This window comes from Megalobrama amblycephala, linkage group LG24 (genome assembly GCF_018812025.1).
Source record: "Megalobrama amblycephala isolate DHTTF-2021 linkage group LG24, ASM1881202v1, whole genome shotgun sequence".
Taxonomy (NCBI): domain Eukaryota; kingdom Metazoa; phylum Chordata; class Actinopteri; order Cypriniformes; family Xenocyprididae; genus Megalobrama; species Megalobrama amblycephala.
The window spans coordinates 18,753,091-18,766,425 of NC_063067.1; the positions used below are offsets into that span (position 1 = coordinate 18,753,091).

General features: G+C 34.9%; 1 protein-coding gene across 4 annotated transcripts; it reads left to right on the top strand.

Moving 5' to 3' along the window:
• The first annotated feature begins 214 nt into the window (after positions 1 to 214).
• LOC125259673 (trophinin associated protein) lies at positions 215 to 11,810 on the top strand. 4 transcript variants are annotated; one of them, XM_048177513.1, is made up of 18 exons: positions 215 to 448; positions 621 to 695; positions 2,794 to 3,013; positions 3,914 to 4,427; positions 4,542 to 4,672; positions 4,855 to 4,903; positions 4,984 to 5,123; positions 5,234 to 5,297; positions 5,807 to 5,916; positions 6,005 to 6,068; positions 8,858 to 8,988; positions 9,076 to 9,136; positions 9,830 to 9,897; positions 9,982 to 10,077; positions 10,169 to 10,276; positions 10,373 to 10,682; positions 11,146 to 11,321; positions 11,421 to 11,810. In XM_048177513.1, the coding sequence occupies exons 2-18, from the start codon at positions 640 to 642 to the stop codon at positions 11,493 to 11,495; spliced, it is 2,373 nt and encodes a 790-aa protein (XP_048033470.1). In that variant the 5' UTR covers positions 215 to 448; positions 621 to 639; the 3' UTR covers positions 11,496 to 11,810. The 4 variants fall into 4 exon arrangements, with proteins under 4 accessions (XP_048033470.1, XP_048033471.1, XP_048033473.1 ...); XM_048177514.1 differs by having other exon boundaries at positions 288 to 434; XM_048177516.1 differs by having other exon boundaries at positions 288 to 434; positions 2,848 to 3,013.
• Positions 11,811 to 13,335: the final 1,525 nt, after the last annotated feature.

A 13,335-nucleotide genomic window follows, 5' to 3' on the forward strand; every position in this document is an offset into this window, starting at 1 on the left:
CAAATGACCTCTATTAAAAGATATTTTTAAAAACTGTTTGCATTTTTTTTTTTCATTATAAGCCTATTTTCATCTACAAGTCACGTGGTTAGCGGGTCCGACTAGCTGCTTTGTTTCTTTCAATTGTCCATAAATATTTCTATTGTGTGCCAGACGTTTAAAATAATGCACCCATGAAAGTGGAATAAACGGAAGAAGTCACGTGATTTAAAGCCGCATCTCTGTTGCCATAGTGGTGGCAATGACGGTCAGCGATTGGCTGATGGCACGTCTTCGTCAGCCAGTCAAAATGCGCGCTTTTTACAAATTACTCCGGAAGTCAACACACCAGTGAGCTTCTTGCCTGGGCCAGTGGAGAGTGGTTTGATGTGGAATGAATGTCCTGTAGCTTGAAAACAACATAAAAGAAGCTGTAGTTTTTAGCTCGGGTCCTGGTACGTTTTTGTGGGTTAGTAAAATTATATGCCTACCGTTTTAGTCAAATGAATACATAACTAACGTTAGGTACGCAGGGCTTGCATATTACTGTTGTAACGTTAGCTTACATTGCTGTAGTGATATTTATGACTAGCGAACATTTCTTCGTTAAGGAACATTTGTGTGATTAATCTCAATTCCAGGCACTGAATCCCTCTCGAGATGGCGTCCTCGAACCCTCTGCGACCCCAGAACAGAAGTCAGCAGGATCCACCAGGGTAAGCGAGCTGATCATTTACACTGTATTTATATCAGCAAGAAACCGTGCATTTAAATGTCACAATATCACTTCATTAACTGATTATTTGACGGGGACGATTCAGAATAACATTGTTTTTAATGCCATTTATTTATTTATTTATTTTATTTTTTAAAATTTGTTTTAAAGCTTTAAGTTTGTCTTTAATCCATACAGCAAGTAATTTCATAATTATTATATGGGTGAATCTCTCTACACCTGTCAAGAAATGTCCATTGCAAACAGTGTTTTTTTTAGTATCTTTGAGATGCCATTGTAGTTTTTATTAATATTCAGATTTTTTTTTATTTTTATATGTTTAGTACGGAAGAGAATTAGGGCCAAGCAATAATAAAAAAATAAAACCATCTCGAGAATAAAGTTGTTAAATTTCGAGAAAAAACTCGTTAAATTTAGAGAAAAAGGTCGAGATAAAATGTTGAGAATAAACTCATTAAATTATGAGAAAAAAATCGTTAAATTTCAAGAAAAAAGTCGAGATAAAATGTTGAGAATAAAACTCGTTAAATTTCGAGAAAAAAGTCGAGATTAAATGTTGAGAATAAAGTCATTAAATTACGAGAACAAATTCGTTAAATTATGAGAAAAATTTCATTAAATTTCGAGAAAAAAGTCGAGATAAAATGAGAATAAACTCATTAAATTATGAGAAAAAAAGTCGTTAAATTACGAATTTGTTCTCATAATCTAACGACTTTTTTCTCGTAATTTAATGACTTTATTCTCAACATTTTATCTCAACTTTTTTCTCAAAATGTAGTGTTTTTTTTGTAATTTAATGTTTATTCTCAACATTTTATTTCAACTTTTTTCTCGAAATTTAACGACTTTTTTCTCAAAATTTAACGACTTTTTTCTCATAATTTAACGAATTTGTTCTCATAATCTAACAACTTTTTTCTCATAATTTATTGACTATTCTCAACATTTTATCTCGACTTTTTTCTCAAAATTTAACGAGTTTATTCTCAACATTTTATCTCAACCTTTTTCTCAAAATTTAACGAGTTTTTTCTCGTAATTTAACAAGTTTATTCTCAATTTTATTTAGACTTTTTTCTCTAAATTTAACGAGTTTTTTCTCGAAATTTAACAACTTTAATCTCGAGATGGTTTTATTTTTTTATTATTGCTTGGCCCTAATCCTCTTCCGTATTATAGTTTATTCAATTTTATTTCAGTTTTAATTATTTTAGTACATAAATGCAAAAAAATAATAAATCAAATGACTGCCATATCTGTAGTACCACATCATCATGTACTTTTCTTCATGTGTTTTGGGAGTGTCCTATTGTCAGTAATCTATAACACATGCAAACTTTGTTTTATCCTCCACTACAAATTGATTAGATAGTTAAGCCAAGTTTATGTCTTCTTAATGATGATTCTGACTTATGTATAAGCTCAATACAAAAAAGAATGTTGTTTGCTGGTTTTACAGCTGCAAAAAAAAGACAATAACTCAGAAGTGGTTTACACTGCACATGTGTGGCAAAACATTGGATCCACAGTCTCCTTAAAATGGTGACCTGTGAATGTACAACAGCATGAATTAATAAGGCCAAACCTAGTACTCATGCTTGGCAATGCTCTTCTAACATACTGGATTATATAAAAGAATGAATATTTTTAGTATTTTTTGCTGTCCTCTCTTCTCTCTCATGGGAATATTTAAATTGATTATATGTCAGTTGTTTTTCTTTTCTTTTTTCTTTTCTTTTCTTTTTTTTTTGACTTGAATTGATGCTTTGTTGTTGTTTGTTATATGTAAAAACAATAAAAAGTTGATCACAAAAAAAAAAATTAATAAATGATATTTTACCTATTTTGCATTGTAACATTATTTTCAGGACAATTAAGCCCTCAATTCTCATTACTGTAATGGATCTTGTACCACCTTTGTCATTATTTTAATGATGATTCAATATTCATTTTTTTGTAATTATTTTTGTAAATTAAACCAATAATAATTTATTTACTGAAAAAAAATCATTAAATTATCAAATCTGAATAAACTGTTTTACTGATCTCTGATCCATTTTATTTAATGCAATTAGGACCTTGATGAATCAGGATTTGAAGACTAAACTCATTGCTTCCTCCTTTAAAAGAGGATCTGAGAATCTAGACCCCAATGCTTCTGCTGAAACTGGAAAAGGAGTCAATAAACTAAAAGCTGTCAGCAGGCTTCCAGTCCTCGCCAAATCTCTGCAACCAGCTCTAAGTGAGCTCTCCCAAAATCCCAGTCACAACAGATGGGAACAGAGGCCTCTTACGGTAAGGACAAGCATTACTGACCATTACAGAAATCTAAAATAAAGTGCAATGTCTACCAAACAATTTTAAAGGAATAATTGACCTAAAAAATTTAAAGGTCAGACCACATAAGTGTTATTTTGGTATTATTTATATACTATTGTAGTATTTATTAAAATAAAAAAAAAAAAAAAAAAAAAAAAAATTTAAATTACAAATATTAAGTAACTTTGTGCTTTTTATTAGTTTTTATATATAGCTTTATTTTAGTTTTAATAATTTTAGTACTTCAACTTAAACTTTTTCTACGGAAGAGGATTAGGGCCAAGCAATAATAAAAAAATAAAACCATCTTGAGATTAAAGTTTCGAGAAAAAACTTGTTAAATTTCAAGAAAAAGTTGAGATAAAATGTTGAGAATAAACTCGTTAAATTATGAGAAAAAAACTTGTTAAATTTCGAGAAAAAAGTCGAGATAAAATGTTGAGAATAAAGTCATTAAATTACGAGAAAAAAGTCGTTAAATTACGAGAACAAATTTGTTAAATTACGAGAATAAATTCGTTAATTTAATGACTTTTTGAGTTCATTCTCAACATTTTATTGACTTTTTTCTCGAAATTTAACGACTTTTTTCTCATAATTTAACGAATTTGTTCTCGTAATTTAACGACTTTTTCTCGTAATTTAATGACTTTATTCTCAACATTTTATCTCAACTTTTTTCTCGAAATTTAACGAGTTTTTTCTCGAAATTTAACAACTTTAATCTCGAGATGGTTTTATTTTTTTATTATTGCTTGGCCCTAATCCTCTTCCGTATTTTTCAGTTATTTACCAACAACTTTTTAAAATAGTTTTAGTTTCAGTTATCAATAACAACAATGCCACGTACATAATTACTTTTCCATTTGTCCTCAGGGTAAAGTGCAGAAAAAAAGGACCTGCACCAAACCCATTCCTTTCAATCTGTCCCAGTCACGCTCACGCAGTCAGAGAAACACAGACATTCCTCAAGGAAAAGCGCCTCTGACACCTTCTGCCCGACTAACATCTGTTGAAAAAGTGAGGAACTTGAATCCAAGTGCCAAAACTGAAACTCAGGTTGCGACACCAGGTGTCCTCAGGGCTCCAGCCAACAAGTCACAGCGATTGCAGCCTGGTAGTCATGTAGAATATGTGGCATCAAATAAAGACTCCGCTGATGTTCACCCACCTTCACAAGAATCCGGATGCTGCAGTCACACTGATTTAAGTTCACGTTTAGGTAGCATCACTCTTGTACAGTCTAAGCTTCCTGAAGACTCCGGTTGGAGTCATTTATGTAAACCTTCACTCATTAAAGTAGACGTTAAATCTGATAATCAAGCACCAAAGGACAAGTACTGTTTCCAGACTGTCCCATCAGCTACACAAAACCATATAAACCCTAAAGGTGAGTGGCATAATGTCAGATATTTTCTTATTGTGTCAATCAATGTTCAAATTGTCTCAACAGCGTTCATGGTTCTTTCTTTTATTTATGTGATGTATGTGCATATGAGTACAGGATCATCATCAAATCTTCCATCAGCTGTGCGCATTGTCCTTCCATGTGAGGGATCGAGTGCTGTTGGAGCACAATGCATGATGCCACGTTTATCTACCTGCCCCCCTGGACTGGGAACCTCCAATCATGTGGTTAGAAATCGTAGAAAAGCTCCATAATAAAACCAAAATATTTGCTGACCCTTCATAATGATAATGCCAGTTGTCTTTTCAGTCTAGTATGATGATATAATGTTAAATTCTTTGCTCCGGATGGCATTATGTTAATCTGTATGTACCTGGATAGTTGGTACTCATGTATTTTGATCTTTTAGCCTCAAAGATTTGTAAAGAAGAATCATCATGGCGTTGACGTCACCACAGGTGAGTTCACCTTTAAAAAGACTCCTACTTTCCTCAGCGATCAAAGAGGGTGAGCTTTTTATTTCTCCTTTCATTTCAAGATAAAGCTGGGCTGTTTTCCCCTGACCCTTCGGCACTACGTAGTATTCTACAGAGTGATGGAACGAGACCGGAGGAGCATGTTGGAGCAACACCCAGAGTATCAATCTGTCCCACTGGCAGAGGAACTTCTATTTATTCAGTGAGTCCAGTCCAGTGAAATGTCTATTCACACAGTGATTATATTTTACTTCTAAATGGTCCATTTAAGCAGAATAAGTTGTGAAATAGACATGACCATGTCCACTTTAGGCTCAAAGAGTGCCTGTCAAAAAGACTCAAAAAGAAGCCCCAGCAGAAGCCAAAAGCCCTACAGGTATGTATTTTGCTATTTTTTTTTTTCATTATAGTGATTTTAGCAGGACTATTTAGTCATATACACTACCATTCAAACGTTTGGTCAGTAAATTTTAAAATCAAGGCTGCATTTGTTTGATCAAATAGTGATACAGTAAAAACAGTAATGTTATGAAATATTGTAGTTTTTTATTTTATTTTAATATATTATAACATGTAATTTATTCCAGTGATGTCAGCTGAAAAAAAGTCTTTAGTGTCACATGATCCTTCAGAAATCATTCTATATTGTATTCTAAAAGTTTCTTAATATTATCAATGTTAAATACAGTTTTGCTGATCAATATTGTTGTTTTTTTATTGATATTCTTTTCTTTGATAAAGTTAAAATCAACATTTGAAATTAAAAAAAATGTTGTAATGTCTTTACTGTCACATTTGATCAGTTTAATGCATTCCAGCTTAATGAAAGTTTTAATGTCTTTCAAAAATTGTATTCATCAATCTTTGTATGGTTTGTGCCTCCAGGAAGTTCCTTCTCACCTGATCCATCAGTGCTCCGTGATATTCTACAGGTCAATGGAGCAACACCTCATGCACCGACCTGCCTCACAGGCCGAGGAACTTCTTTTTACTCTGTAATACTCAGTTCCCATTTGTTTTATTAAAATTTTGAATTTGGAAATCTCCCCAGAAATAAGGTTTGAAATTTCTTGTTCACTTCAGGCTCAAAGAGTACCAGTTAAGAAGCTTCAAACAGATGATTCAGCTGCCGTCAAAGCTTCTGCAGGTAATCGAGCCATTTATTTTGCATTTAATGAAGTGTATATACACATTCCTGGTCAGTTTATTTTTAATAAATTAGTATTTTATTCAGTAAAGATGCATTACATTGATCAAAAGTGACAGACTATTTATCTTTCAAATAAATGCTGTTCCATCCAACTTTCTATTCATAAAAAAAAAAAAATATATATATATATATAATATATTAGTATCGTGGTTTCCACAAAAAGATAAAGCAGCACTGTTTTCAACATTGATAATAATAATAAGCATATCAGCAGACATGGGGACTTGTGACTTGGTGACTTGGCGCACTCACTCAGCGCAGCGGCAGGCCTCGAGACTCTCGTTCGGTCCGGATGAAGGGTTTTTGTTATGATATGAAATGTTAATATCAATATTATAACACGCAGTGACGCAGCGACATCTCTGCATCGGGACCCCTCTGTCGTTACGCTGTTTATGCTTTTGCCACCGCATTCAAACTGGCGCAGCGCTTACTTACATTAAAATGCCTAATTCAATTTATTAAACATGAAGAGGACATATACGTCTGGCAGGCAAAAGCGAAAAAGAAAGCATGAAGATTAAACAAAGAGCGCCGTTTTTCTCCAAATATTATCATGATTACAAAAGTGATATTGATTTTATTCAGCGTACAGTTTAATGAACAAGAACTTAATATCAAGTGACTTACATTTTAGACACCAAATCGTCTGTTTCGCTGTATTTCACCAACGAAAATAGTTCCAAAGTCCACAGAATTGTTTTGCGTCTCTGAGCAATACTTCCTGAGTGAATCAGCCGCTTGAATGAATCGGTTGAATCTCAATGATTCGCTCATTAACAATGATTCACTGCCACCTACTGGCGGGTTTAATTTCACACTTGAAGTGTCTTATTTTTTTTTTTAATAATTTCAAATAACAGTAGGCTATTTAACGTTTTATATTTTCAACATTAAAACAATTTTATAAATCTGTAACTGCACTTGACCGATTAACTTTAATAAATCATAAACTATTCTATAATTCTATAGTTATACATTAGATTACAATTTCTGTACCTGAAAATCTCCTGTTTAAACCTACATGAAAAACTTTTATTTAATTTATGTTTGTTCTGTTGTATTTATTTGTGCTATTACTCATAATTTGATTATTTGTTACTCTTTTATTACTTACTGTTTATATGTCTAACAATATTTATAATATAAATTAATCTAGTAGATTTTGGTGTCATAACCCTATTTATTTAGGTTAAATGTAACAAAGACAACGGAAACAATAAATATGCTTATTTTATAGGCCCATTTTCTTGTCTTTTCCTTTTATTAATTTTTTTGTTGTGGGGCCAGTAAAAATTTGAACCACTGGCCCGACCGAGCCACTAGAAAAAAATCCTTAGCGTTGAGCTAAGGATTGAGCCCTGCCTAGTTTATCCAGCTCGTATTAATATAAATAAATATCAATACATTTATTTAGTTCACATTACTTAATTAGTAAGATTTGTTGACGAATTTTGTAAATTAAAAACAATTTGTTCTGTTATGTGTTTTGACTGTGTTATATGTTGTATAATTACGTCACTAGGTAACAAAGATATTTTAACTATAAAATCTTTTAGAAGGGCCTCATTTATGAATTTTGCCTGGGGCCCCCACTTAGTGTCGGTGCGCCTCTGCAGCTGATATTACAACTTTAGCACATTTGTCAGCTAAACATTCATTCAGTGTTTCCCAATGACCCTGTGCCACCACCACCGTTTCATCATAAACCGAAAATTTAAAACATAGGCCTACAAAGCTTAAATGGTCTCTAAGTTGTATTTTAACAACGAACTAAAATCGAAACCGTGATATGCCAAATACAGTGCCAAATAATGTACATTTTCTGAACAACAATACTACAACAAAAGCTCCTTTCATGTCAGTAAAGCTGTTGTGAGAGAGAGAGAGAGAGAGAGAGGAGAAATGTAACAAAGTTTAATGTTGTATGTAAACTGTGTTTGAGAGAGAGGGAGGTGTTCACAGAGGAATCTGTTGGATGTTAAGCTGTTATTTGTTTTGTGGACTCAATGTTGAAAATTTAAAACATTTCAAACACTGTTGGCAGAAGTGAAAAATAAATAATTTTATGAAGTTACAATTTTGTTTGATTCCATGATGTATTTTACTGAACATGAGTATTTACAATGCAAATCCAAATTATTTTAATTTACTGACAGTTCCTTATATCTTGTCTTTTCACTTTATTAAGATCAGATTCTGCAGGTAAAATTACAATAATAAGGTGACTTGACTTGGACTCGACTTGACCTACTACAGGACTTGACTTGACTTGACTTGACATAGCTTGTGACTTGACTTGACTTGACTTGCCCAAGAAAAAAATACTTGGGACTTACTTGAGACTTGAAGGTTAAGACTTGAGACTTACTTGAGACTTGCACATGTGTGATTTGGTCCCATCTCTGCATATCAGCATATTAGGATAATTTCTGAAAGATCATGTGACACTGAAGACTGGAGTAATGATGCTGAAAATACAGATTTACCATCACAAAAAAATGTTTTTTTTTTAAATATATTCAAATAGAAAATTATTGTAATTATTTTGCAAAATTACTGTTTTTACTGTATTTTTGATCAAATAAATGAAAACTTGGTGTATATAGATTTCCTTCAAAGACATTTTACCGATCCCAAATTTTTGTACTGTATATGCTGTTATATATGGTACATATATATGTTTTATCCCATAAGATTGATATGACTGTCATGTGCTCCTTTAGGAAGTGCTGTGTCCTTCTCCCCTGACCCTGCAGCCCTGCGCAGTATTCTACTGAATGAAGGTGTGAGGGCGGCTGGAGCAACACCCCGAGTTTCAACCTGTCCCAATGGCAGAGGAACCTCCATTTATTCTGTGAGTCTGCTCAGAGTGATTCAACTTCCAGTTGTGTGCCAAAATTAAGTTTGGGTTTTTTTTGACTAATGTAACTTTATATCTCAGGCCCAGAGAATCCCAGTGAAGAAGAATAAACCAGAAGCCACGACAGCAGCAGCATCGCAGTGTAAGATTCACTAGCTATGTTTCCATACACCTATTTTTTTTCATGTGCATTTTGCATTAAAAAATCTGGATGGAAACATCAAGATGTGCATTAATTCTAAAAATGCGCATAAAAAAACGTATGTGCTCAATTGAGGTGGATAATTTTTTTTCCAATAAAAAATATGCGTAAATTATGATGGAAACACATTTACCGAATAAATCCCTCGATGCGCAACAAAAAACTTATGTGACTTTGCCTCAACAGTGGATGTGATTGGATAACTGGACCAATTTCATTGCACAGCATCTCAAATGTTGGTTTGATCATTCTGAAATGCCTGAGCCAATGTCTAATTCCCTCCCAGAAGCGTCTCACATGTTTGCATTCCAAACGCCAGGCATCCAAACGCAAGATAACATGACAGCATTTATGATGTAGGATAAAAGAGCCACTGGCTTCCCCGATTGCAGTAACTTCCATTCTTGTTACAGATATATTGCACCAGTTTCCCAGGAAGTGACTTTTTTTTTTTTTTTAAACACATGGGATGGAAATGCTGCTTTATTCGCAAATGTTTTATACAGTATTCCAATTTTGCGCATAAGTTAAATTTGCAACTTTGGATGGAAACATAGCTACTCTCCAGTGTCTCTTCTCCTTCAGCATCATGCATTCATCCCTATAAGTCACTGTTTCTCTGCTGTGGTGCAGGTGCAAATAGAACACCAGTGATGAAATGGACACCGCAGCGGGTTGCAAACACCAAACCACAGTCAATGGTGAGTGTTCTCTGATCTTGGTTTGTATTTTTTGTTTTGAAACTATTTGTATCTCATGCTAATGTTTACTGTTTCTATTTACAGAGGAAGCTCTGTACCACCCAAAAGTCCAGTTTAAGGGGCTCTCCAGGTTTGCATGGAGCCCACGACCCCAGTACTGGACTCTTGGTGTGCCATGAGGTAAAACAGGCCCATGATGCATAACCCTTGACATTTACTTGATCTTCATGATAGGATGGCAGGTTAACACTGGGTGTTGCTTGTGTTGTAGGGGGAGGATGTTGTTCAAAGGTTATTTGAGGACCAAGAGCAGATGGACGATGACCAGATAGACCAAAATGACGTTACTTCACAACAGTTACTGAAAAGTCACCAAACTGTATGATTGCTTCAACTTTAAAACATTGATTTATGCATCTCTGGTCAATTTCTTGATGGTCTAAAAGTAATCACACATTGTCTTTTCCTCATGTAGACTGAAGCTCAGTCAAGAATGAAAGAAAATGCAAATTCAAATCATTGCCACACCGAGAATGAAGGAAAGAAAACAAACCAGCCGTTCATACAAGCAGCTCACAGAGGATCAGTCATTGTTTTCTCATCAAGCCAAAGACTTGGATCAGACCGATCTCAGGATACTCTGAAGACCACTGGGGCAGGTGTCCCTCTGCAGCTCTGTGGAGACCAGCCTACATCCCATAATGCACTACCACTGTTATCAGACGAAAGAAATGTATCACAGATCAATCCTACCTTAGACCTGACTAAAGAAAGCCAATCAAAAGGTAACCACGTCATTCAAAGTGAAACTAAAATTAACCTTTGTTGTGTTTTCTTATGCCACACAGTTTTTAAATGACCATATATGTCTAATTTTGTGAATAATTCTTAAAGGGATAGTTCACCCAAAAATTGTCAACTCATGTTGTTCCAAACCGTTGAGTTTCTTTCTTCCGTTGAACACAATATAAGATATTTTGAACAATGTTGGTAACCAGTTGACATAGCCATTGACTTCCATAGTATTTTCTTTCTTACTATGGAAGTCAATGGCTACCGTCAACTGTCTGGTTATCAACATTCTTTAAAATATCTTCTTTATTTTCAACAGAAAAAAGAAACAGTAAATGAAGACAAATTTCATTTTTGGGTAAACTATCCCTTTAAGCAGACATCCTGTAGACTAAGCATTTGTAGTAGTGCAAATGTTTCCCGCTATGATGGTAATGCATTTCCTTCTGTTTGTAGCTCCTACCGTCATACACTCTAGCGCTGTGTCTGCTCTGCGTCGACGTCATACGCCTCTGGAGGAGATGATTCTGGATGAGGAATGCGCTACGTACACCTCTCGCCTGCTGTCGTGCCCACTGCAGCCCCGCTGTGGGAACCCGGTGGCCACCACACTTCTGTTTCAAGACTCTACTGTGAGTGATCATTCTGTTCTGAATCGTGCACAACAAACTAAGCTGGCTGTCAAGTTGAATAGCTGTTGATGCATCTTGTTATTTCTGTCCTCTCTACAGAGTTTTTTACCCATTGGCCTGTCCTCGCTGGTACATATGAATCCAGTCCCTTCTGGTTCCTCAATCAGAGCATAAAGGAAGATGTCCAACAGCACATTTCTTGAGTTAGTCTGTGTAATGTTACGTAAGACTGTCTGAAAAAGTATTTCTATCTGCACTTTTGAAATGGCATGTTGTCATACAGTTAGATGTAACTGGTTACAGATTCCACAAGCAGCAAAGTCTTGAACAGATACAATGTTTGATGGATTCACTGTTGACAACATGACTGAACTCTTTGTATATTAAACACCAATCATTTTTACACTGAATTTGTCACTGAATGGAAACACTGTGTGCTTTCAGCTTGTCTCTTGTGTAAAGTGTATAATAAAACTATATATAAACACAGTTCTACATGAAGTTTTGTTCATTCTTTTCCTGAATCATATTATTACAAGGTTCTATATATATATATATATATATATATATATATATATATATATATATATATATATATATATATATATATATATATATATTATATCAGTGCCCTCCACTAATATTGGCACCCTTGGTAAATATGAGTAATAGGGGTGTAGCGATTTATCGCAGTACGATATTTTGCAATGCAAAAATGTTACGATATGCATCGTAGAGTGATGCCGATGCTTTTACGATATGACGGCAGTCTAATCTTATTGGTTGAGCAGCTGCCGACGTGACCTACTCTGCAAGGTGGCAGTGAGAGAAGCCTGTTGTCACCGCATATAAATGGTGCGTCTCAATCAGCTCTCTAGTTCAGTAAGTGTTTCGGGCACACATTGAATCTTGCAAGCAGGTTTAAACGTTTCTCGCGTCAGTCTTTTGCTTGGGCGCGTGAGAAAAGTCGTGGCTTAATTCCTTTACCGCAGCTCATTATGATTTTTTTTTTTTTTTCTAGTTCACGTTGGCACCCAATTATTGCAACCTCCTTTTCCCAAGATAACAGCTCTGAGTCTTCACCTATAATGCCTGATGACTTTGGAGAACATCTGACAAGAGATCAGAGACCATTCCTTCATACAGAATCTCTCCAGATCCTTCAGATTTCCAGCTCCATGTTGGTGCTGCTTCTCTTTATTTCACTCCACTCATTTTCTTTAGGGTTCAAGTCAGGGGACTGAGATGGCCATGGCAGAAGCTTCATTTTGTGCTCAGTGACACATTTTTGTGTTGGTTTTGATGTTTGTTTTGGATCATTGTCCTGATGGAAGATCCAACCATGGCCCATTATTGGATTTCTAGCAGAAGCGGTCAGGTTTTGATTTTTTTTATCTGTTAGTATTTGATAGAATCCATGATGCCATGTATCTGAACAAGATGTCCAGGACCTCCAGCAGAAAAACAGGCCCACAACATTAAAGATCCAGCAGTATATTTAACTGTGGGGGTTACTTTTTATCCATGTGTGCACCAAACCCATCTGGTGGGTTTGCTGCCAAAAAGCTCTTTTTTTTAGTTTCATCTGACCATAGAAGCTCGTCCCGTTTGAAGTTCCAGTCTTGTCTGATAATGAATATGCTGGAGTTTGTTTTTGGATGAGTGAGGGGGGCATTCTGAGACTCAAAACTCAATTAATCTCTGCAATTCTCCAGCTGTGATCCTTGGAGAGTCTTTGGCCACTCAAAATCTCCTCCTCACTGTGCATTAGGATGATTTAGACACACATCCTCTTCCAGGCAGATTTGTAACATCTTTAGTTGATTGGAACTTCTTAACTATTGACCTGATGGTGGAAATGGGGATTTTCAATGCGTTAGCTTTTTCTTACAGCCACTTTCTATTTTGAGAAGCTCAACAATCTTTTGCTACACATCAGAACTATATTCTTTTGGTTTTTCTCATTGTGATGAATGATTAAGGGAATTTGGCCTTTGTGTTTCCTCATGTTTAT